Raw genomic sequence first — 26,743 nt, forward strand, 5'->3', positions numbered from 1 at the left:
TATCATAATAAAAAAGGTGAATCTCTTTAAATTATTTACCTGAATGACTTACATTTTAATTTAATGATATTGTTTATATTTAACTAGTATAAATACAATAAAGAAAAATATTTCCCTGGTGAATTTGAAATTTTAATAACAACTTCATAATAGGAAGATTAAATATAACGTATCTGCCTTCTGTAAAGCCACATATTATGGTTATCCAAAAGTGTTTTCAAGTATTTAAAAGTTTTAAAAGATGGTAAATGGATCAACTTGAATTCAGATAAGTGGTAAAAGTATCAAAAAGATTATCAATACATCTTTATATGATGTTGTCAAGGCACAGACTTGAGTCAGGAAATGAAAAATGTAAAAAAAAGGTTAATGTGACCTCTCTTTTTATAAGGTCTCTGATAATGATGATACCTATGATATATCTCTTTATTAATAAAGCATTCATTATTAAGTTATCAATATAATGTATATCTCAAAATGACTGTTGCTAAATAATTTCTATTCTATTCTATTTTTGTAGTGTTTATTTATTTTTAGAGAGAGAGAGAGAGTGCAAGCAGTGGGAGGGCAGGGAGACAGGGAGAGAGAGAATCCCAAGCAGGCCCCTTGCTTTGACATGGGCTTGATTCCGTGAGATCATGATCTGATCTGAAATTGAGTCAAACGTTTCACCAACTGAGCCACTGGCACCCCTCTGATTTTATTTCTTAAAAAAATAATTTGTGTCCGAAAAAATCTCTCTAAATTATATTCCATTATGTTCCAATGTGAATAGTAATTTGGACAGAAGTAAGGGTTTTTGATGTCAAAAATTACCAAACAAATTAAGGCTATATACAAGGAATCCTAGAAGACATGTCTAGCCCACATAAAGATATGTGTACCTATGATCTACTAAAAATATTTTTTAACATCATCTTCCTATGTAAACTAATAATCTATTTTCAAATTATTTTCATGTATTAATTAAATAAACATTGTCCAGTTTTTTAATAAAAATTCTTCAGATGTTCCAAATATTCTATTATTTCATATTTGTGCAGCCAAGTTTTTAAACAGAATTTAAATAATATCCACTTTAATTAAAAACATTAAAATATTTTCTATCACTCAAAGTTGATGAATAATCTTGATTTACATTACAGGGGAAAAATCTAGGTTATTTTAGGATTTTCTTGGCTTAGTTACATAAATCAGCCACTACTTTCATAGCACATGCAAACTCTGATTCCCTTTCGTTTCAAAGAACTAAAAATTGTATTTATGGATGCAAATTACATAAGCATAAAAGTAAGCCTCTACATTATGACAAAAAATGAATTACTATAATTTCATACAGTTTTTTCTTGAAAATCAGTTGCCAATATAGAAAAAAATCAATAAGTGTTCATTATCTCCCCCAAATAAAAGAAAAAAATGGAAGATAAGAAAAGTTTTCTTAGTATAGAAAAATTCAGCTAACCTCAGTCTAAACAAACACAGACATTTTAACCATAACTAACCCAGCTAGCAGCTTTATAAGTCATTTAAGACAAGTGTCATTTTTATCTCCTCTGAAGTTGGCTATTTCAATACATTTTGTGAGATTTATATACCTACACAACACTAGTGTGTATACCAAAGGATATAACCCTGGCAGTTTGATATTTGTTGCCTAGTGTTCTTAATCTACTCATGAGGTCATGTTGAGTATTTCCATTTATGACTGTTGACAGATGAGACCTAATAAGCAGTTTCTCTATATATCTACTAATTTGGTTGGTTTTTCTGTAAAAGTACATTTTAAAGGCTTCTGATATCCTTAAGTACCTTACTTTTGCTTGAACCAAATCTTAACCCTAAAACCTGAAATTTTGCGGCATGGTTACTTTTTCAAAAAAGAGAAGCAAGAGCTAGTACACTGCTACATAACAAGTGAATGATAATTTAATGGAAAAAAAAGGAATGCATTTGTGTTAAAATTATTCGATTGGCTTACAACAACCAGTTCCTTTTTCCTACATGGATAGCCATAGTACGACAACATCTCACTATCTCACTGTAAATATACAGCTAGATTAAAACAGCACAAAATATCAACTTGGGTAGATTCACAGTGAATAGTTTTGACAGTCTTAAATCATTGTAGACAGAGAATATCAGTGTCCATCTAAAGACAGCCCCCCACTACCACCACTAATTATACATTTAAATTAACTTTGTTTTTATAATTAACCAAAATTGAAAAGTGATGTATACATAAAAAAGTATTTAGCCACATTCACAGAAAATTTCCAAAATGTTTTATGACAGTAATTATGAATTTATGCATGATTATCAAAGATAAAATTATTTATTTAACAGTATTGCTTTGTTGAGCCACAGTAAGTCTTTCATTCAAAAGGGAGTTTTTGTTATGCTATGATACTTGTATTTAAAGTTTTAGTACTTTTATCAAATGTTTCAGCAATAAAAATTAATGAATTCATAAGATATTCTGGTAAAAGATATCATCTTCCTTCAATAGAATAATAATATAGTCACTTCAGATAGAATTAGAAACTCCAATATACATTATTCTTTTGTATACACATTTTATGAGATCTAGTTAATGCTTTATAAGCTTGATTCAAAATACTATAATCTATTAAATATATGCATGAAATAGGTCATGGAGTGCATATATTAAATTCACATAAGAAATTACTTAAATTCTCAGGATGAGCTCTACCCCTCACTTAATGTATTGCATTATATCTTCACTTTTTATATGTTTATTTACTAATGTTTTTAAATGTTTTTATTGTTTATATATATATATATATATATATATATATATTTTTTTTTTTTTTTTTTTGAGAGAGAGAGGCAGAGTGTGAGCGCAGGAGGAACAGAAAGAGAAGGAAACACAGAATCCAAAACAGGCTCTAGACTCTGAGCTGTCAGCACAGAGCTTGACACAGGGTTCAAACTCGAAAGTCACAAGATCAGGACCTGAGTCCAAGTTGGTTGCTTAACTGACTGGGCCACCCAAGTGCCCCTGTTTATTTACTAATCTTAATTGTTACCTGAATCTGTTTTTACTACCAAGCAAAGAGAGCAATCCATGTAATTTTATCATTGACTCATTTAAGGTAAAATAAGTTAGATTTACCATTTCCAGCAAAACTCAAAATCATATGTGACAAAGGAAAAACAAGTACAAGTATGCTGCATATACCCCACAGCTGTCACCTAACAAGAATACTGGGTCCTATCAAATGGACAGACCTATGTTTTACTGAACACTTTGATGAGTTAGCATAAGGATCTCTGAAAGAAGCAAGAGCTATGTTTCTTTGCATAATAAAACTCAAGAGGCAGATCTGCAATGTAGAGTGTTTCTAAATAACATGTTATTCTTGCTCCATTGATTTCTTCCTTTAAAAATTCTATAGAATGAGTCTATTTAGGGGCTTTATTAAATCCTAGAAGTTGGAGTCTACTAATAACATCTGTACAAAACTTCTCCTTTTTTAAAATAATGAGATTCCCATGTTTTAAATACAGTTTGCCCTTTAAGTCAAATATTGTTTCCCTATACAATAAAAAAATTACAGCTATTATGAGCTACTAAGCTAAGTGTATATGTATCCAAAAGAGATGCTGATCTACTTGGTTCATCCACTTTGGACACTAGGCCCTGCTTATTTATTTATTTATTTATTTATTTTTACACAGGGTTCAGATAGTGCAAAGACCTGTTAATACAGGACAGAGACCAAGCAGGGAAGCAGACCGTGTTCTCTAACTCAAGAAATAATGATGATAACACACTGAATACACACACATACATGCACACACACACACACACACACACACACATCCCACTTGGCTGCAAGCACACCACTTGGTTTTCTGTCTAAGCATTTTACACTCCATGTGTGTATCACACTAGTATGGTAAAGAAGGTTGAAAGTAAAAAGGTAATCCAGTAACCTTAATGAAAAATAAAAATAGCATTACAGATCCAAGTTGAAGGGTATAGTGTGTTTATACTTCTTTAAAAATAAGATGAAGAAAGCTGTCAAGTGTTTATGCAGAAGATGCTTTGCACCCATGTAATAATGCTGGAAGGTTTTCCAGCAATGATTTGTATATGTATATTCAGACACGCTCATAAATCTACATATATGTACTTTAATAAGCAACTTATGAATGTCTTATGTTTTTCAGATAGTGCACTAGGCTCTGTACATGTAAGGATCCCAAGATACAGAAGGTCCTGACAATCTAGAGTGTGTGTTTGTGTGGAGTAGAGAGGGCAATGAAGAATTTCAGAGACACTGGGGAAAGAGAAGGCCATGGTTTCAGAATTTATGAATGTTTCAGATATTTACTATGTAAGAGAATATAGATAGAAAGAGCTCCCACTCCTAGGATATTTAGAATCCTTCTAGTTTGTTAGTTTATTTCCTTGTGTGAGGAATTAGCATATAAGGATGAATGGAGTAAAAAAAAAAGAACTTCATTGAACTGTGATTTTGTGAGCTCTTTAAGAATCATTTTGCAAAACAATTTTAATTGTTGCTTCTCATCCTGAGATTATATTTTTCCTAAAAATGAATTGCCCAACTGATATTTTCAATTTCTAATGTGCTAGGATTTCAGTGTAACCAGACAATTTTACTGCTAAAATTGTATCTCCTTACACCTGGCCTATCCATGAATCAAGTCACAAGTGTAGAGTTGTCTTGATAAATGGCTAACCGTATATATAATTTTGCTTTAACAGATTTGATAAAATATGAAGAAGAATGATATACTTTACTTTAACTTTCACTTTCACAGAATGTTTATTTTTCCCTTGGAGAAGCTTCAAGGAAACATAAATCAACTCCAATCCCTTCTTAATCATTTCCTTGCTGTAATTTATAACAGAAAAGGAGTGCTATAGACCTCTCTCCAGACTCACAGAATAGTGCCAGTTACTTGTTATTTCAGTTTTCTTCATCTCTTGCAGTGGAGCCATAGCCATTGGCTGTGCAGGAATTATGACTGATCCGAAACTGGATAAGCACTGAGCCTCTTTTCCACATTTGACTGCAACCCTCTTACATTACACTCTTCATACTCATTTGACTTTTGAGGGTCCTAAAACAGTACCTCCAACTACCCTTTCCTTTCCAGCCCATCAAAATTGAAGAGTAACACTGAAGTCCACCAACCATGGAATTATCCAGTTTGAGATATTTATTCGACACTGACATCATCTTGGAGTATGTGGTAAGGAAGGAAGGAGTTTTACAAGGAAACTTTTGGAACATTATTTGTTTGTTTGTTTGTTTGTTTTGTTTTGTTTGGTAGGTCAGGTCCAGAGGAAGAGAAAAATGTGGAAACTGGCATTTTCAGGTGTTATTGCTTTTAAGTTCTCTATTATATATACTTTATTCATCTTATTGTTTATCAATGCAATCATTGATTGAAATAACACACACACACACACACACACACACACCCTCCCAAGTTCAAACATTAATTTTAAGAAACTACATAATCAACCAATCAACCCATAAAGTAAAATGCTAGTAAGAAAGATTATCAAATTTCCCAACAACTCCATTTTCCTCTCAAGAAGTAGAAGCACTTTAAAGGTAAATTTCTAGAGAAATATAACCCAAAGAAACAGGAGAAACAGAGTTTGAAATTCTAGGCAATATTATCAAATGGTGGTGTTGGGGGTGATGTTAAGGTTAGGCAAGCCTTTCGAAGCATCTCAAACAGCATCATCGAAGTTGCTATCTCCCCTTTCTACTGTAGGACTACTCCTGAAGTAGCACATAGTCTAGAAATGACTTCCTTCTTGTATTTACTGTAAGTCTCCTGTGTGCCAGTTGAACTAGATGGGATTAAACTTGTCTGTAGATGCAGTCATAACTTCAGAGAGGACAAGAGATGGAAGACACGTGATTTGTAGACCTATAAGGGTTAGGCTGTAAATACACATTTTTTCCTTCATGTAGCACCTATTTTACATTTTTTTAATGTTTATTTATTTGAGAGAGAGAGAAATCATGAGCAGGGGAGGGACAGAAAGAGAGGGAGACACAGAACTTGGCCTAGGTTGCAGGCTCCATGCTATCAGCACAGAGTCCAATGTGGGGCTGGAACCCAAGAGCTGTGAGACCGTGACCTGAGCCTAAGTCAGACGCTTAACCGCCGGAGCCATCCAGGCATCCCAATGTGGCACCTATTTTAAATTGTATCAAAGGTATTATTTTGGTCAGGGAAAATTTTAAAGAATTTCTTAGAGCCCTAAATGTTGTGCCCCTTTAATGGAGGTGAAACGATCTAGCTGTTACCTTCTTCCTTATCTTCCAATTACTTTTATTCATGACAAGTCAAAGGCTCTCAGAAAGACTTCTGCTAATTCCTGCATTTGTTGTAGTTGCTGGCCTTCTAGGTATCTTGCACTAAGCTTTATCAAGTTTCCTTGCTTTGAGCCACCTTGGCCCCTATGTAATTTTCTCTTTAGTCACCCCTCTACCAAGAATAAATCATTCTTTGGAAAAATTATGGAAGAACTTTCAAAAGGCAGGGGGCGTTCCATGGAATTATTTTGTCACTCATTGCTTAGATATCTTCCACCTCATTAGCTACTCCTCTTATTTTTTCAATTCTGCTCACCCGTTGAATCTTTATAGGGAAAATTAAAAAAAAAACATATGATAATTTGATAAATCACTGCCAAACCTGTGTTTTTTTGTTTTCTATACTTATTAGAGTAAAACTTGCACAGTAAGTTGTAATCTTTACACATACTACAACACAAAATTGACATTAAATTCTTTTCTCTTCAGAATGGTACCAAAAATTAAACAATATAAATTATGTAAATGTTCATTCTTTATGAATTTTAGTTGCTTTGAAGTTAATACAACCATTGTAATACAATCATTTTTCTGGGGAAAAAAAAACAACTTGGTTTTAAATCACTTTTTAATCTCTAATTTAAAAAATCAGTACAAAACTTATAAAATCTCCCATGCATTAGCCAAATCATAAAATATTAAGAGTAGAACTATAATATCATTCAAATATATTTATTTGCATTTAATGATATTATAATAACTCAGCTCTTTGGGTACAAGTTATGAGTACAATATGAAACATTTTCCTTTACATTTGTAGAGCACTTTTGATTAAAAAAGAAAAATTTTTTCTTTTTTCTTTTTTCAGGGAATTTAAATTTTCCCTGAACAGTTGGAGGGGGGATATTGACCAACTCACACTCAAATGTATTAAAAATATCTATGCTAGAATTTTAATAACATTTTAAAAACAAACTTTCAGTCAGCCTTTCAGAAGTTGAGTAAGTAGTTGGAACTTTGGGGAAACATGATTATAATACACCTTCTCTCATCTTCCTGGAACTTTAGTTTCATTAAAATAAACTGAATTCACAACTGGGGCTCACATATGCATATCTTAAAGAATGGCTGCACGCTGGTTGGAGTTCTTTATTATCTTCTGGATAAACACTCATATTCAAGAAAGTGGAAGGCAAGGACACAAGCTTGGTCCAGTAAACAGAAGTCAACAGTTTAAAGACCATTTTGATTTAGATCAAAGATAGCATGGCATTGATGTATCTGTTTTATCCCCGGCCTAGGACTCAGGTACCCTTCTGATTTCTACAGATAAAAAAGGAATACATAAAACTAAAGGGGATTTTTCTCTAATAAAGTGTCACTCTATAAGATAAATTTAGAATAACTATATGTGGCCTAGGCTGTGTCTCTCAAGGAATGGGAAGGAATTCAGCTGAGAAACTGAATGAGTAGATGGAACCAGGCCTTCCTTCTCAGATATTTTTAAAATGGAAATTAGTTTTTTGAAATGAAAATTCCTCAGGCCATTCAAAATGGGTGAAGAAAATGTGAAACATATGTACACACACACACACACACACACACACACACACACACATTGGAATATTACTCTGCCATAAAAACAAATGACGTTTTTCACAACAACATGGATGGACCTAGAGGGTATTATGTTAAGTGAAACAAGACAGACAAGGACAAATATCAAAAGATTTCACTAATATATAGAATCTAAAAAGCAAAATAAGTGAACAAACAAACAAAAACAGAATCATAAATACAAATAGCAAACTGGTGGTTTTGAGGGAGGGGCTAGAAAGCAGGATGAGTGAAATAGGTGAAGGGGACTTAGAAGTACAAACAGAGAATATGGTCAATAACATTGTAATATTTATGTATGGTGACGGATGGTAACTACTTACCATGGTGAGTACTTTATAACACAGACAATTGTCAAATCACTATGCTGTACACTTGAAACTAATATAACATTGTATGTCAACTATACTTATGTTAAAAGGGGGAAATAAATTAGAATCTCAAGGACTTTTAAAGTACTGAGAATATTAAGCTGTCTTAAAAAGTGAACATCTTCCTAAATTTTGTGAAGACTGAATTTTTTAAATTTTTTATTAAGTTTATTTATTTATTTTGAGAGAGACAGAGACAGCACCAGTGGGGAAGGAGCAGAGACAGAGACAGGGAGAGAGAAAATCCCAAGCAGGCTCCACACTGCCAGCACAGAGCCCAACATGGGTCTTGAACCTACGAAATCGCAAGATGATGACCTTAGCCAAAACCAAGAGTTGGACGCTTAACCAACTGAGCCACCCAGGCACCCTGACTGATTATATTTTAAACTACAAGTTTATTTTTTAATATAGATTGATAAAGTAGTTTTGGTTCTCTTAAATTCCTCAGTCTTGATTTACTTTATACACTAGATTAAACAAGCTTGAGAATTATAGACACTAAAAAAAGAAAAAGAATAAATAAAAGAACAAAATGAGAAGAAGCCAAGTAGGGAAAAAATAGAGACTTTTAGCAAAATTGAACGTATTCGCAAGGAAGCCCCTGAACCAATGTAAATTATGAGTAGAGTAGTCTGAAAGATGATTATGGGCAACATAATACTTAAACATTATTTCATTCCAGTCCTTAGAATGAAATGAAGTAAACTAGCTAAGGTCACAATAGCCAATGGCAAATGGTGTTGCTGGGACATTCAGGCTTAAATTATCTGACAGGAAACATAAGTACTTGTTACTACTTCTACAGAATTCATGTGCTCTTAATGCTGTATTTGTTGCATCTCTGATATCATGTTAGATGTTGAGAAATCCGGTACATAAGAAATACAGTTCCCTCATTGCTATATAATTCCCTCAAAACTGTACAAATTCTGGTTTAGGAGATGGTGTAGTATTTTTTTCTTTATTCCCATTCTTATGAGATATGTGAATTAGGAGCCTACCAGTTTTTAGGCACTTAGAATATAAAATCCTGACACTTGTCCAAGAGCTTTTCAGACATTGGAGATATAAATTATTTGTAGTGAGAGTGTAGCAATCTGAGAGAAAATTAGATTAATGTGATGAGGGGTCAGAGGAAGGAAACTCATATTAATCCAACACATATTATGGGTCAGACCTTCTGCATAGCCTGGAAATATATACCAAGCAAAACAGTCAGAAAATAGTTTCACATTCCAAAAAACACAATTTATAAAAAGATCAATCTTTGCAACACATATTTAAACACATGCCAAATTTGATTAGAAAAAATATGTTACATGAAATTGGTAGAAGAAAAGATTGTGTCTATCCGTCAGATTTTCCTAATGTAAAAAAAAATTCTCATTATGTTAAAAATAGTTTATGTTTAATGTTTTGATTTTGGAAATGTATGCTAAATTTTACTCTTACTCTTCACTTTAGTAATAGGAATAGTGAGTAGAATAGTAGAATAGTTGCAGTAGAAAATTTGACCATCTGCATTCATTAAAATGGGACTCCATATGCAAGTAGGATTGTAATTTAGTATAAATAAAGCAAAACACTCTTGCATTTCACTATGCACCCTTAAAAGGAAAAAGATTTAAAATATCCTCAAGCACACTTTCCAGTGTTTCTCATAATATATAGAAATAACCCAAATAAAATTTTGCCTTATATGTGTTCATATTATTAGGATGCTCCTCTAATTATTAGCTCCATCTCTAGCTATGTTGTAGGACCCTAAAGAGATGTTATGTTCTGACTGCATATGTATCAATTCTATAATTGTGCAATGCAATCTTGAATGTCAATTATAAATACAACCCCAGAAATACACATAGCACTTACAGCATTTAGACAAAGTTAAACTCTTGGCCTGGTAGGTATCTTACCATAATGAAATAATTTACTGGTTGCAGGGGAAAAGAAATACCCCCGAACTGTACACTATTAACCTGATTAGTGTTATAGACACAGAAAATTTGCTGCAAATAATTCCATCTTTAATGCATTTGGAAAAAAAGCAAATTTCAGAATAGTATATTAAATACAGTAATGCATAATAAGAAATGGGGTAAATAAAAGTAAGTTTTATGTATTAAATTATTGATTAGTGATAATTCATCAATAACTTGAAAATAAAAAAGGAATAGTTGTTACTCATAACACTCACTGCCAATTAAATGAAGTTGTATCCTTATCAAGTGTATAAAAATATTTTTAGGTACCATCTCAAGTGGTACCATTTTTGGTTAATATGCTGATTTCTTCTGTATCTGAACTATTACAGTGCTTATAGTCAAATGTAAAAATTATGACTGATACAAACAATTTTAAAATATGCTGCATTTTCAATAAGTTCTACTTATTTTCCACAAAACATGCAATAATTGTGACAGGCCATTACATTTTTTAATCACTTTATTGCTGAGTACATAATAAACACTCTGAAAGTAATGGTCAATTGCTTGAAAAATATGCTAACCTCTTTGAAAACATACTTGACTGTGCAAATGACAGTTTATATGTAATGTCTGACTATGAGCCACAAGTCTGATTTATTAATCCCCTTTTTTTTCCTCATGAAAGTTGAATTTCATAATCTTTCATAATTCTTACAGCTCCAATTCTTAGATAATTTCCAATTTAATACAAGAGAAATATACACAAGAATCAATAATGACTCATATAACATATCTGGAGCATTTCCACCTCATTCACTTGAAAAACAGAACGTTATTAGTTAGGTTCAAATTCACTAACATTGCAAAGCAATACTTTAAAAGTTTTCCAAATAGATTATCAAGATACACAGTACCTGAAATTGTGATATTATCCAGCATTTAAGCCACTTCTATGGAACTTTGGAGTGACGTCATTCGAAGTTAATACTTTTCTTCCTCTTGTAAGTACACACAAAGATGGAGCACAATAACGTATTTCTCAAAGGGTAGACCTCAAACATTTTATTTAAACTTACTGTATACTTCCTAATACAGCTTTATATTAATTTCTTATGGACATTTTTATAGTAATTTCTATATAGACGTGGTGTAAGAATGTCATTATAATATATTGAATAGATTTCTAGAAGAGTGGTTCTTTCATCATGCTGAGTTCAAATGTCAGCATTTTGTAAAAGCCTAATAAGAAGACTCTGATGACAGCTTGCAAAAATATTAACTGTAAAATTGATTTAAAAATGCAACTGATCTTTTAAAATTCACTTCCTTATTAGGCATACAAAGAAATGCATGACAGGAAACTCATTACTAATGTTGGTAAATAAAATTTCATCAAGTAGATGAGACAAGGTAAATCATGTGTGTATTTGTTGTATAACAGAAATGTGTTTTAGTTTTTATGATTTCCCATGGCTTCCTGTCTAAATTAGGAGGAATCCAAAAATTGATCATTCATTTTAGCACTTACCTCATATGTGTGATGATGAGTGTTGTCATGGGGATAAAAAAATCATCCACTCGGTCAAACTGCTTTCCCACAGGCTGGGTGTGAATAGTGTGGTGGGGAACATTCCCACTGGCCAGGGTTATTACCTAAACAGAACACGCCATGGTTAGACATTGGCAGTGCATTCCCTTAATAGTATCAGTGTTAACTTTATTTAGAGATGAAACAAATCAGCAGTTGTTTCTTAGATTCTTTATTGCCATCCTGAAAATTAGTACATCATTAAGCAAATTGGAATTTTGTAATTGTTTGCTTATTTTTAACATAGAAATTTGTTTTTATAAAGAAAAAAACAGAAAAAGATTTGTCTTGAATAATTTCTGCTTAAATTATAAAATTATTACAAATAACTTCTGTGTTATAAACATGTTAACCTTGCTATAATGAGAAAAATAAAAACAAGCATACGTATGATGTAAATAAGATTATTAGCTTTCCTTCCTTCTTTCCTTCCTTCCTTCCTTCCTTCCTTCCTTCCTTCCTTTCTTCAGTTTTGTTAAGGTACAACTGATGAACAGAAAACTTTTAATATAGAACAGAGCTGGAAATAAGACTGAAAACTCTAAAACAAATCATACATAATATTTTAGCGCTTAATAACGTTAGAATAGATGAAATTATATTTAACTTTTTCCTCCTATACATTGAAAATAACAGGTGCAAGTAAGTTTTTATCAAAGACTTTTCCTCTTTTTATTCATTGTTAATTGGTTTTTAAAACTTTTATAGTCCATTCAAGAAAAGATGACTACATTTAAGCTCTTTTGTTCCTCATATCCCATTATGCGCCAAATTCTATCAGTTCTTTCTTCAGATTTCTCACACCTCCATATGTTTTCCTGTTCCTGCTGGACAATCATTGCTCTGTGTTAGCCTTTTAAAGCACTTTCTGCCTTTATTTCTCCCCTTTTAAATCCTTTCTACATATGGCCACCAAATTAAACTTCTTAAACTATTGACTGACTCTCCTAAGTTAAGTAGACTTTCCCCCCTTAAAACTGAGTCTTTTCCTTTGGTTTATATGACAAAAGTAAATAGCACTTTTGATTTTTTTTCTCTGAGAAACTAAGTTTTCTTCATTTCTTCATTTCTTCAGGCTGATCGCAGTAATAATAACATTTATGGAGAGCTTGCTATATACCAGTATGTGTTCTAAGCAGTTTACAGGAATCACATAATTTAATAGTCAAACAACACTATAATGTATCCCAACATTACTGATGGAAATTATTTTATGCCAATGAAGCATAACTGAGCATCTCATTTGTGTTTGGCATAGTCCTACGTTGTAAAAATACAGTGCCTCCCTCTCTGTTCAGCATAATGCTCTCCAGTTCCATCCACATTGTTACAAATGGTAAGGTTTCATTTTTTTGATTGCTGAGTAATATTCCATTATATATATATATATATATATATATATATACCACATCATCTTGACCATTCATCATCAGTTGATGGACATTGGACTTTTTCCATAATTTGGCTATTGTTGATAGCACTTCTGTAAACATTAGGGTGCATGTGCCCCTTCAAATCAGCATTTTTCTATCCTTTGGATAAATTTCTGGTAGTGCAAATGCTGGATGTACAGTAGTTCTCTTTTTAAGTTTTTGAGGAATGTCCATACTGTTTTCCAGAGTGGCTGCATCAGTTTGCATTCCCACCAACAGTGCAATAAGGTTCCCCTTTCCCTACATCCTCAAAACCATAAGACACTCTTAAATATAGAGAACTGAGGGTTGAAGGGATAGTGGGGTGGTGGGGTGGGTTAAATGGGTGATAGGCATTCAAGATGAGCACTGGGTATTATATGTAAGAGATGAATCACTGGGTTCTACTCTCGAAGCCAAGAAGACTATACTGTATGTTAACTAACTTTTCCCTAGTTCTTAGTCTGGACTTTGTTTCCTGATGGTTCTAGATCCTTCTCATTGCTGCAATTGAATAGGAAGAGGTGGATTACCAGATATCAGGACTGAGCTAACTGCCAGGACACACAAATTGATCCACAGTGCACCTTAATCAACAGGCCAGATCTTGGGACAATCCTTCGCTCATTCCTAATGGCATCCTGCTGCTTGTTTCTCTATCTGTAATAACCTACAGCTGCCAACTCCCACTGTCACCCCATCTGGCTGGAGCCTACTTCCTGGCCAATAGCAAGACGTAAAGACTTTATTCCAAGTTGTTTCCTGGGGACATTTCCTCTCTAATTATTGTGCATTTGAAAAGACATAACATATGGATTGTAAATCTGTGTAGATGACAGACTCATGACTTTCAGAACAGCATTTCCTAAATTTTCATAAGGCATAGTTTCCTTTTAAAAAAAAAATAATGAGGGGCGCCTGGGTGGCTCAGTCGGTTAAGCGTCCGACTTTGGCTCAGGTGTTGAGTTCGAGCCCCACATCGGGTTCTGTGCTGATAGCACAGAGCCTGGAGCCTGCTTCAGATTCTGTCTCCCTCTCCCTCTGCCCCTCCCCTGCTCACACTCTGTCTCTGTCTCTCTCTCTCAAAAATAAATAAACATTAAAAAAATTTTAAAAAAATAGTAAAAAATAAAAAAATAACAATAATAAATCTTTGATAATTCATCTGAGAATACTAATTGGAAAGCCACTGTCTTATGTACCTATAGTTATGAAATTTTATTAGTTGTTATTAATTAATTATAAATATCACAGAAAATATATTTTGCTTCCATAATTGGTAAAGTTGTATAGATTTAATTATAGTCAAATGAAAACACAAAGTATAAGTATATATATATGAGTTTCAGATCTTTGATAAAAATGCTTTCGCACCTTTAAGCTTTCAGTAGCCACTATTATAAGATATATTGCATTAGGGCAAAAAGTTATTGCCTAGCCATCACAACCTGACATCAATATCTCTAGTTCTAGTCTAATCTTTCAACATGCCACAGGAACACTCTAGCAAAAATCAGACCTTGCTCATATTTCTGGTTTGGTGAATTCAGTTTCTCCAAAGGTAAGTCTGTTCCCCTTTCAAACAAATCTTAAATCCCATTTCCTTTGCAGATGTTTCCTGATAATCTTGTTGGAAGACATTAATCTGTTGACATTTCTCCTGAGTCAAGTCTTTCTGAGCAGAGGGCACTGGCAGAGTTGGTTAAAGGATGACGGGGTAGCAAAAAGGCCTTGGAAGCTAAAGGTGGTGTATTGCTCCAGAGAGGTAGAGACTTAACTCCTTTGAGCCTTACTGACATTCCAGGGTACCGTCCTGATAAGATTTGCATCCCAGAGTAATAATAATGTCTATCTTTCACAGGAGAGGATGGGCTATTGTGCCAGCAGTCTTAAAAAAACTTGGAGACACATAATTGCAGGCTCCTTCTCTTGTTAGTGCAACTGTGCTGAGGCAGGGTGATATTAATCTCTCATGGCATCACCCCATGGGAATGGGGTTGGAGAATTAACACAAATATGCTCCTTGAGTAAGAAATGGTCTGTTTTATGATCCAGAGACTCTGTGTTTCCTGTCAGCCTGTCTATCTATCAATCTATCTAATCTATCACAGATTTATATAGATGTATGTGCATGTGTGTAAATTTTACTTCATGCAAATAAATCTTATGGTATGTACTATTTCAATAGTACTTCTGAATTCTTACATATTGTATTATATTTTCAGGTGTGGAACTTACCTTTCCCTCCATCCAGCAAGTACTTAAAAAGATCATTAAATCTTACTAACATATTTTTTATTAGACATCCAGAGAAAAAGAACCCATTTTTTAAGGGCTGGATAATGTGTGGGAAGTTACTTAACACCTTTATAAAGCCTTTTCCCCCCTTCCTGTATGATATTAAAGGAGTCTGCCTAAAGTGCCTTATGGAAGGATTGCAACACTGAAGATTGCAACATTAGTCTATCCAAGTAGCAAATACCAATAGGGAGGGGAAGAAATCAGTTCTAAAGAATATAGTAGAATGAAAATATATACAGCTTGTAGGGTGCCTGGGTGGCTCAGTTGGTTAAGTGTCTGACTTTGGCTCAGGTCATGATCTCATGGTTCATGAATTGGAGCCCCACATCAGGCTCTCTGCTGTTAGCACAGAGCCCACTTTGGATCCTCTGTCCTCCCTTTCTCTCTGCCCTCCCCCACTTACTATCTGTCTCTCCCACTCTCAAAATTAATAAATAAGTTTTAAAGAAAGTATAAAAATAAATAAAAAAAGAAAATATATACAGCTTTAAAAGAAAAAAAATTAACTTTTATAAGCTGTGTTTATTTTATTTTGAAGGTAATAGAATTAAAATAATTCATAAGAATGTTTTTTTAAAACATAATATATATTGGCCTGTTTTGTCTTGTCAAGATTTAAGAGTAAAATATCAAATAACTAGATGATATTACCATATTGTCATAGATCAGTCAAACAGTTGTCCACAATGAACACTGTAGTCTTTCCATCAAAAGATTGGCCTTGTTACTTCATGTTCTTGAATCTAGGCATGGAGTATGCCTTGCTTTGATCAATAAGCTGTAGTAGAAGTGACTTTATGTGAATTCTAAGACCTAGATCTTAATTAGCCTTGCAATTTCCACTGTCTTATAACCTGGAACCACCATGCTGCTAGATGCCAGTCTAAAGGATGAGCAGGCACATGCTAGAGACACAAGCCACCCAGCTAATCACCACTATCACATAACAAACGTGGGAGTGAGACTATTTTGAACCATCCAGCTACTGTAATCAGATGAGTGCAGCCATCTGAGTGTTTCTTAATCATGCCCACAAACTGCCCAGATTGCTGCACCACAGAACTATGAGTAATAAGTCATTATTATTATGTTTTATGTTTATTTCCCTTTGAATGAGAGAAAGAGACAGAGCATGAGCAGGTGAGGGGCAGAGAGAGGGAGGCACAGGATCCAAAGCAGGCTCAAACCCACAAACCACAAGATCATGACCTGAGCCAAAGTTGGGTGCTTAACCGACTGAGCCACCCAGGTGCCCCATTAAGTCATTCTTTAATTCTGTTTAACACATCAAATTTTGGGGTGATTTCATTTGCTACAGCAAATAACTGAATAACTATTACATGTTAGATGTTACTTATGACACATATTTCTAGTGAAATATAAAATGAACCATCATTCTCATAGTTCCTTTAAAATCATTTCAGTAAACTTGCCTCTTGTAAGTTAAATATTGTAAAACTAAAAATACTTCAGAATCATTTAAAGTATTGGTAGTGACAACTGACAAAAAGTAAAAAAAAAAAAACAACAAAACCAAAAAAAAATTGCATTTAATACTTAGTGAAAACTGGCCAAAGTTAATGATTTAGGACTTTATAAGAAGAGGAATCTTCACAGCAGTGCTATAATCAAGGCAGTTTGAGATATAGATAAAAACACATTTCCAGGGCCAAATGTTCTTTCTCATTCCCTCTCAGTTTTCTGTTAAACTTGTAACTCCAAAAATTGAAAGACTGTGCCAAAGAGACATTGTCAAAATATATATTTTTTTCTCTACTAAGTTCTGTATAAACAACTTTAAAATGTAAGCAAATTCCACAAAGATTCTACCACTTATTCCCCAGTTAGAAACGAGTCTGTGCTCAGATAATAACACACTATCTTTCTGGAAAAATTGGAGATGTGTCTTGAGACTGTCCAACTCTCTTAGTCTCTATCTCCATGCCACGTTTTGAAAGAGAGATGGAAACAAAAAAAATCTCATGCAAATTGGAGGGAGGAAGGTAATTGCTGAAAGGTAAATTATGATTTTTTTCTTCCTAATGGCATCAGTTTTGTCATCATCGGTTATTATTTTTGTGTATAAATCTAACCTTTGATAAGTATGACCTACAGTATTTTCCAATCCAAACAAGTACTTGAGTATTATCTCCCCCTGCCTTTTCCATGCAGATCTAGATGTGATTAAAGTACAGTCCTCAGATGGAAGAATATCATTGCTAAATAGTTATAAATATCCAGTGATATATCTAAAGGTTTAAAAATCATTGTTTTCTCAAATATACTGAAATGTACTTACTTGCAATGTTGGAGAAGTCTTTTCCATGGTACCCCAGCTTAACACCCATACCTGGTCATGTGATTTGTCGTAGTGTAATTTAACTGGCACAGGGTCTGTGCTTACTGCCTGTAATACATAGGAGTTGAAAAAAATGTTTTCAGACTGAAATATTCATTTAAAACTATGCCAAAAATTATGAAAGAACACAAGAGTTTAGATGTCAGATTAAAAATTTATGTTGCAAATTATCTAATTTTCTAAACCTTTATTTGATTAATTTGGAAATATGATACTTTACCCAAGCATATTTTTTGAATAATTTTTTGCCCATATTTTTATGTAGTCTTAAGTTCCTTCATTACCTATGCAAATTGTGTGTCGTAGAAAAGCTATTTAGAAACTCAAGATATATAAATGATTAATATGTGTATTTTATTCAATTGTTGAACACACGTAAGAACTATGTTTATACTATTAGGTTTTTTTTTTTTTTTTTCCATTCTAGTGCTGGTTATGGGATTTCGCCATCTATAATGCTAAAATGTCTGCAATCTGATATATGGTTGTAACTCTAATGACAGATTACCTAATTTAGTTTCCTTAATGAATAATCTAATACTACAGAAAGAAGTAAAAGCATTATTTTAACATATTGATGTGGTAAATGTGTTTTTCTGCTAATATTTATAATATTTAGCAATTACTTAAAAGAAAACTTCCAGAAAACAAATTGCTGCCAGGAAGTTATTTCACTCACCTTAATTTCAAGCTATTTATATTTCAAGCTAACACCTTTTTCAAGTAATTTCCTGTAGTAGTTTCCTTACATATTTTTTTTTTCTGATCATATAGCATTAAACAAATTGTATTCAATAAAACTACCTTTATTCAATATAGAAAGCATTTCTTCCAAAAGCTCTCTTCAATATCCCTTGAGAATTTCCCAATTTTTAGTTAATAATGCAATCCTCTTCTCAGTGGATTAAAGGTAAACTACTGTTGGTTGAACATGTGAAGGTTCATGCTTTAGTTAACATGTTGGCAATTTAGTCTTACCAAAGTAACTATTTTCTAAAACCTTGTTCTGCATTTTATCTATTTAAAATTCTCAATACTCTTGGATTACTGCAGTAATTACTGCAGTAATTATTTAATTTCTAAAAACACCTATTTAAAGATTTCTGTATTAGTGCCCTTGTCACTTTCTTCCTGACTAACAGAGCCACTATGTTGCTTTGGGATTAGGTGCCCATCAATGTTCTCAGGGAAGGTAGCCCACTTGGTGAGCATCAGAGATTTAAGCCTACTTCCCTTTTTTTTTTTTTTTTTTTTTTAGGGATTCCAGCTTTATTATTCCCCTTTTACACAAAACCAAGTAGAAGAAATAATACAAGATTAAAACTGCAAAAGTAGTTAATTGGTAGAACACATATACACAAAAAAATCCAGACAGCAAGACAGCTTATCTACAATGGGAAACACATGTAAAAATTAAGGTAGTTTGTAGTTTTCATACGGAACATTAAAAAAAAATCAAACATTATGCTACAATGGGTGCCATTGTTTACAGTCATATTGAAGGGGAGAAAACAACACTTATTTAGGGTCCCTTTCACAAGTGCGAAGATTCCCAGCCTCTCTAGAGGCTAGAGTGGTCACATAGAATATTCCCCTTTATACATGGTAAAGATTAATGTGATGAATGATTTTTGAGAATGCTACTGTGCCACACTTTCTCTTTCTTCCTGCTTTGGATGCTCTCATATGAGAACAGTAAACCTTAATTTCCAAAGTCATTTTGAGGCCATGAAACAATAAGCTTAAGAAGAAAAAGCCAAGCAACACTTAGAGGATTTGGCAAGAGATAAATGAAAGGAGACTGAATTCTCCATAACAACCTTGAGTTGCTACACAAACCTAGAATAACTGTCTCTAGACTTGATGTTATTTGGGATAATTAAATGGCTTTTTTACTTAAGAAAGAGTCTGGTATTTTGTTCATTGTAATCAAGTGAATGCCAGATGTTTCATTTAAATTCTTCATGTCCTCATTGACAATTTCATTGCATATACAGCAAAAGTGCCATCATTAATCATTACGCTAATAACAAAGCAATAAGATTCTTTTGTTTTTCATATCGTAATATTGTATTATTTGTAAAATTTGATCTATGTGTGATTATAACGTTACCCTGTTTTGCATGCAGCTTAAAATGGAATAATCTACAATGTAAAGATAAAATAGTTCAATACAACAACAAAAGCAACATTAAGAAAAGGCTCTTTATTTTTCAACTGTTAAGACACAGTTAAACAAAGATCAAAGATGTTTAGGTAACTTTAAATAATAAGGAACAATTTAAATGAAAATTTCCATTTTGCCAGCTCTCATAAGGTTCAGTCCATGGGTTATGTTAATATCCACATAAAACAGGATAAGAAATGGAGACTCGGTCTTACCAGTAGTCATCTAGCAGGTGATCAGAAGAGCTGAGATTTGATAGTCTGTGTTTATCCCCAATGTGGTAACCTCCTTGCACATGAAAGATCATCCTTCTTAACTGATAGTTTAATTCCTGACAGTGCGTATGTGGATATGGTGTACTTCTATTTATGCCTCATGTATAGGAAACATTCTTTGGGGTTTTTTTGTTTGTTTGTTGGTTTTGTTTTTTGTTTTTATTTTTGTTTTTTTTCTTTTATGAAAGGTGGAAGGAAACCCACAGACCCAAATACATGTAGTATTATCTGTATAGACAGTGCAAACGAAGCCAAGAATCAGTGAGAGGCAGTAGTACCCCATGCTTATGAGCATGCATTCTGAAGCTAACTGCAAGTTTTAGCCTCCTCACTTAAGTTAGAAAAATAATAGTACCTTAGGAAGTTACTAAGCTTTTCTGTGTTTCAGTTTCCTCTCTGATAAAATGGAGACAATAATCACACCCACTTCAAAGGGTTGTTCTGAATATTTTGGTAAGGTAGTAAATATAAAGTACTTAGGGTATGCCATGGAAATACTACTACTATCAGAAAAGCTAACCGAACTAGAGGTATTTTCATGACAATTAGCATCATAATATTTTAAAGTTAGAGATATAGTACCCTTATTTAGCAAATGAAGAATCTGAGACCTGGAAGAGAAAGTAAATAAACACAGTCTTTGTCCTGAAAGAATTTGTAGACAAGAGGATGAAAGAACTTAAAATAACTAGATGTGGCAAAAAATAAAAATAAGAACCAAATGCCATGAAAGCTCAGGGGAAGGAGTAAAAAGCAGGATGAAGGATAGGGGCATGAGGTGATACTTTGATTGAGCTTTTAAGTATGAGTATTTTTATAAATGGGAAGACAGAGACTATTTTATATGGGAAGACAGAGACTTAGGAGAATATGTTTCAGGAGACGTCAAAAAGCAGTCCATGAATAATTGCCTTCAAGTAAATTAAGCTATACATATTTGAAGGAGAAAAATATCAATCAATTTTCAAAACAGCTTCAGAGTTAGAAAAATATCTGCTCAATGCTCTTCCAAATTTTTGAACATTTTGCCTTTCAGGATTTCAAAGTTTTGGTATTCAATTCTCTTCAATTTATTTTGGGATTTGGTTATAAAAGCTCACCAGAACTAAAAAAGATATGTGGATCAAAATGAAGAAAAGTACATCTGACATACTTTATTTGGAAAATGTTTAACTCTAGGAGATAAAAATATGTTTACAACATTTCAAGTGTGCAGATATAACACATTTCACAGAGGGAACATTTACATGGTTTTCAGTAACAAATTCATGTAACAATGACAGAAATATTTCCAAACAACCATCTTCAGGCTAATCTTGCCATACCCAATTTTCAGCCAAAAAATTGTTATTTTTCTTACTTATATTGTCAACTTTTGAAAGGACTAAATTGCACGTATTGTATTGTATTTCACAAAATACCTGCTTGTATACTCTGGAAATTACTTTAAATGTTAAGTTTAGACCATTAGCCTTTATAAAAGAGAAAGACACTATATTTGGTACTTAATTTTTTTCTTCCATAATTAAACCTGTAAACTTCGGTGTTATAAAATATTTTAAATGTTTCTCCACATTTTATGAAAAGGATTGTAAATTTTCTGTTATCCTTTTCTGCCCTCTCTCTCCCATGCCTCTCATTCTCCGGAGCAGGATTCCATCTGCCTTTTAAATACTGATCTCTGGAGCATCTCCCCTGCTACCAACAAGAACAGACTCTATCCTCTTGACCCTCATCACATGGTTTCTAACATCTAACTTTATACTCACCAACTTTCTCAACAGATTTGTCAGGATGCTTTGGTTTGTTTGTTTGTTTTGTAAGCATTAGACAGATCTTGACAATAATCTGCTCTAAACACCACAGTGTCTTTTCCTTTCCCTCACAGTAAAGCCAAAAGTTCTTCGAATGACTACCAGGCCCTAGCTGACCTGCCACTTCCCTCTTCTTTCTCTGACTCCTTCACCTACTCCTCCAATCAAGGTGCTCTTGGCCTCCTGCCATTCATCCAACATGCTCTCCACATGTCTGTCTTTTGGAGGGCTTTTCCCCTGAACTTATCCACAGATAGCCCGGTGTCTGCTTCCTCAACACCTCCTTTGTTCAGAACTCACCTTCTCAGGGAGGCCAGTCTGACCACCCTGCTGAATACTGTTAGCAGCCTTCACTTTGTGCACATCCCCTCATCCTTAGCTTGCCCAATCCCACGTGGCCTTGCACTACCATTTTACCTTTTCTAAAGGACTTACTACCTCAGCATACATTATGCAATTTACATTTTAATATTCCCATCTTTCATTTCTGTTTTCATCCAATGGATTCTAGGTTGCTAGAAAGCAGATTGTTTGTGTTTGTGTAAGTCAATAATATCACCTATGCACTTAGAACAATACCTTGTAAATAGCAGTACTCAACATACAATTAATGGACCTCTAAATCTACTTAATTGGGGAAACAAAATTGCAAAATTAAGGAACATTCCAAAACTTATTACTATCATTATTATTTTTTTATTTAAGAAAGACAATTATACTCTGTGCTATGCTTATTATAAACAAGGTCTTTAAAAATGTTTTACAAATACAATTTCTTTTAATCTCCGTAATAGTCTTTGTGATGAGGTATGCAGTATCATTATCCCCTTTGTACAGATAAAAATGAACTAAAGTACCACTATTGATCCCTCCTTATTGTAAAACTCCCACATTCCTCTCCAAATGCCGTCATGTTTAATGTGCATTACATCACTATTCAAAATACAGATGAATTCAAGCTTCCCACATTGTTCCGTATATTAAATGTTTATAAAATGTAATATGTTTTTTTTAAGAAAAAAGACATCCTAGTATCTCCTTCTCACAATTTGTCATTTTCATTCCTTTATGCTGCACCCACTCCACTTTGGAGACCATTGGTATATATAGGTTTTTTTTTTTTTTTTCTGCAGCTACTAACCATTTACCAAGAAAAAAAACATGATATAAATTGAATAACAAATGTTCAAGAATATGTGATTGGGAAAAAAAAAGTGTATATGTATTCATCTTTCACCTCACAGCTAACCTATATAGAATGCTCATTTATTACTTTGTATAAATTTGTTTTAATTACTGATATTATTTTACTAGGAAAATTGCTTTCAAACTTTGCCTGGAGAAGCCTATGGAAATGAGATTTTTATTTGTAGCAGGTCATTGAAATCCTGACCATAATAGAACAAAGGGAAGCAGTTTAGATCTATTGAATGATTCCATAAGACTTTGCTTAAAAATTTTTTTAATGTTTATTTATTTTTGAGAGACAGGGAGAGGCAGAGCATGAGCAAGGGAGGGGCAGAGAGAGAGGGAGACAGAATCTGAAGCAGGCTCCAGGCTCTGAGCTGTCAGCATATAGCCTGATGAGGGCTCAGACCCAAGAACCAAGAAATCATGACCCGAGCCAAAGTCAGACACATAACCAGATGAGTCACCCAGGTGCCCTGCATAAGACTTTGTTTAAATTAAAGGTTCTGATACTGCAGATTGGAAATTTTTCTCCCATATAATAAACACTGTGATTTTCTGCACACAGTATCCTTTGCTTGGCCTGGTGATATTCAGATAATTAAACCATAATCCTACTTCCAAAAATTTTCATTTTCAGAAATATCTTAAAAATTACAATATATTGTTACCATAACTAATTAATAGTAGTGACCTAGGTATTCAGGTCTGAGAATCCATATTTCTTAATTTTCCATATAAGTACCGTTTTCAGAGTGTTATATTATGTTCAATTAACTTCTTACCCTATTACTTTCTTTTTTTTCGTTTCTTTTATAATGTTTATTTATTTTTGAGAGAGACAGAGACAGAATGCCAGTGGGTTAGGGGCAGAGAGAGAGGGAGACACAGAATCCGAAGCAGGTTCCAGGCTTAGAGCTGTCAGCACAGAGCCCAATGCGGGGCTCGAACCCACAAGCCGTGAAATCATGACCTGAGCCAAAGTCGGACCAACCATGGCCAGTTGCATCCACTTCTATAAAGATGGCTTATTTTGTAAGGGTGAAATACTGTTAATACCAACGAAGATACACAAAACTTGGGGTTGAGTCTTGACATGCAGGAACAGTGAAGCACAGCTTGTTTATCAGTCTGACAAGGAGAGTAGCAGCTGGCTAATTAAGTGAACCTAATTTAAACTAATGATGTCGATTCTCAAGATAATGTGCTAATGGCTAGAGGAGACTGCTGATGACACTTAAGAATACTCCCGAGGTGTCACAAGCCACTTTTGCATCCAAGCAAAACCTGATTTTGCTCCACAGAAGACAAAATGAGGTCAGTTGGTTACTAGTCAATCTCTTTTACAGCCAAATATCACCTGTATGCCACTCTTATAAAAATTTCATGTGTTCTTATAAAAACACATTTGATGTTTAAAGCAACACCAACATTATAGACTCCATTAAAAAATTGTGACCTTTTACTTTTTAAGCTGTTGATACAAATGATATTGTTGCATCCACTGAAAACAAATAGACTCCAATGATAATATTTTATCATGGGCTTTATAAAATCTTACGTTGTCAAGAAAATATTTGTCATTTTAATAATAAAATGTAACAAACCTGTTCAAAATGTTTAGATTTTTAATCCTAAAATACACATTTAATACCAATCCACACAGTCTTTTGCAGGTGTTTTCAGGCAAAAGCAAAAGTCAGAAATATGATTTCTTAGATAAGGTCAGTGTAAAACACTAGGGATCTACTTTAATTAGATTGAAAAAGAAAGCTCGAAAGATTAAACTTAAATAAGAGTAGTGTTATTTTTCTTCTCTTTTCTTTTTTTTAAGATTGATTTGGGACTTCACTGTTCCATTTATATATCCACACTATGGAAAATTCTATGGTATTTTTTATCATGTTTGGGAGAAGATGAACTAACTTTCTGTTATAATATTCTTAGCTGTATAATATACTCAGGTTTGAAAGAAAGAAATAAACAGCTACAGCACTCAATCAGGAAGTATAACTTTACTTGGATGCAAAAAAGGCTCACTTCAAATCTAGGCTCAGTTGAGAAAAGTGGTCAGAATGAGAAAGGGATGCTTTACTTTTTATAAAATTAACTTTGTGCTTTGCAGTTGACTTTGAGTGTGCCCTGTATTTGGATATAAATACAGCTTTAAATCATAAAGTTTTTTTTTTTAATTTAGTCTTTCAAGTAGCTAGAAATGTTTTTTTTTTCTTTAAGTAGTTTTAAAACTTGAACTACTTGGGTTATTAATTTATAAAACAGAGGGTTCAATATTGAAGTCTGTAAGATCTATCATGTTGTTTTCAAATTGGGAAAACCTTGAGGGAATTTATAATTCTAAGAGATGAAGTGTTTTCAAGTACAAAAATAGAACCACTAGGATATTTATAATTCACCTTTAAGCATGTACTTTTGAAGACTAAAATTTACATACTGTAAGGTATTGTTAAGACAAATATAAGGATGTGTTCTTTCACCCAGCAGGTAGTAGATGTATGGAACTCATTATCTAAAGAGTTCACAGGCTGAAATTATACATGGTTTTGAGACAAAGAGCTTAGACAAATTAAAAAAATTGGAAATTCTAACTTTTGGGGCCCCTGGGTGGCTCAGTCAATCATCCGACTCTTGATTTTTCTCAGGTCATGATCTCATGTTTTGTGGGATAGAGCTCCACCTCAGGCTCTGTGCTGACAGTAAGGGGCCTATTGGAATTCTCTCTCTCTCTCTCTCTCTCTCTCTCTTTCCCTCTCTCTCTCTCTTTCTCCTTCTCCCCCTCTCTGTCCCTCCTCAGCTTATGCTCTCTCTCTCAAAATAAATAAAATTAAATTAAAAAAAAGAAGATTCTAATTTCTATATTTAAAAGGAAAGCAATCTTTTATGTATATATCTAAAATTTTAAGTTGATATTTACAGTCAACCAGTCAACCATAGGTTTCAATAAGTAGTATTTCTATCAGAAAGAATACTAGACTGAGTGTACTCAGTATGGAAATTTTCATTTTAAAACTACAGTGATGTCTAAATTTCTATAGAACAGATTGTTGCAGAATGACCCAAATCATTAGACTTGCTACTTCACGCTCCTTCTTTCCAGTGAGGTATTCGGTAGCCCCTATAATTCAAAACCATTTCTTTTTATTGATGGAAAGGCAACATTCAACTTCATCATACACCTTGCCAGAATTGTGTGGGAAACCCCATGACACTCTACTGCCTCAGCCTTTTGCTCCAAATATTAAGTTCTTACATTTTTTTCCTACAATAGGAACATATCTGGTACGTTTTTCTTGGTTCCTACTGTTCTCCAAATAGAAGGCAGCTGTAGAAAGTGAGGCAATAAGGCTGATAAATGGTGTGTGGGGCAAAATGC

General features: G+C 33.5%; 1 protein-coding gene across 3 annotated transcripts in view; it reads right to left on the minus strand.

Annotated features, from left to right (window-relative positions):
• FSTL5 (follistatin like 5) overlaps positions 1-26,743 on the minus strand; it is a 722,149-nt gene that overhangs the window by 40,896 nt on the left and 654,510 nt on the right. For all 3 annotated transcript variants that reach the window (XM_049631268.1, XM_049631267.1, XM_049631266.1), the window contains 2 exons: positions 17,849-17,956; positions 11,777-11,901 (listed from right to left, as the gene is read on the minus strand). In XM_049631268.1, coding sequence (XP_049487225.1) covers positions 11,777-11,901; positions 17,849-17,956 — 233 coding nt within the window. The remainder of the gene's footprint in view (positions 1-11,776; positions 11,902-17,848; positions 17,957-26,743) is intronic.

Source organism: Panthera uncia, chromosome B1, assembly GCF_023721935.1.
Source record: "Panthera uncia isolate 11264 chromosome B1, Puncia_PCG_1.0, whole genome shotgun sequence".
In the NCBI taxonomy this organism is placed as follows: domain Eukaryota; kingdom Metazoa; phylum Chordata; class Mammalia; order Carnivora; family Felidae; genus Panthera; species Panthera uncia.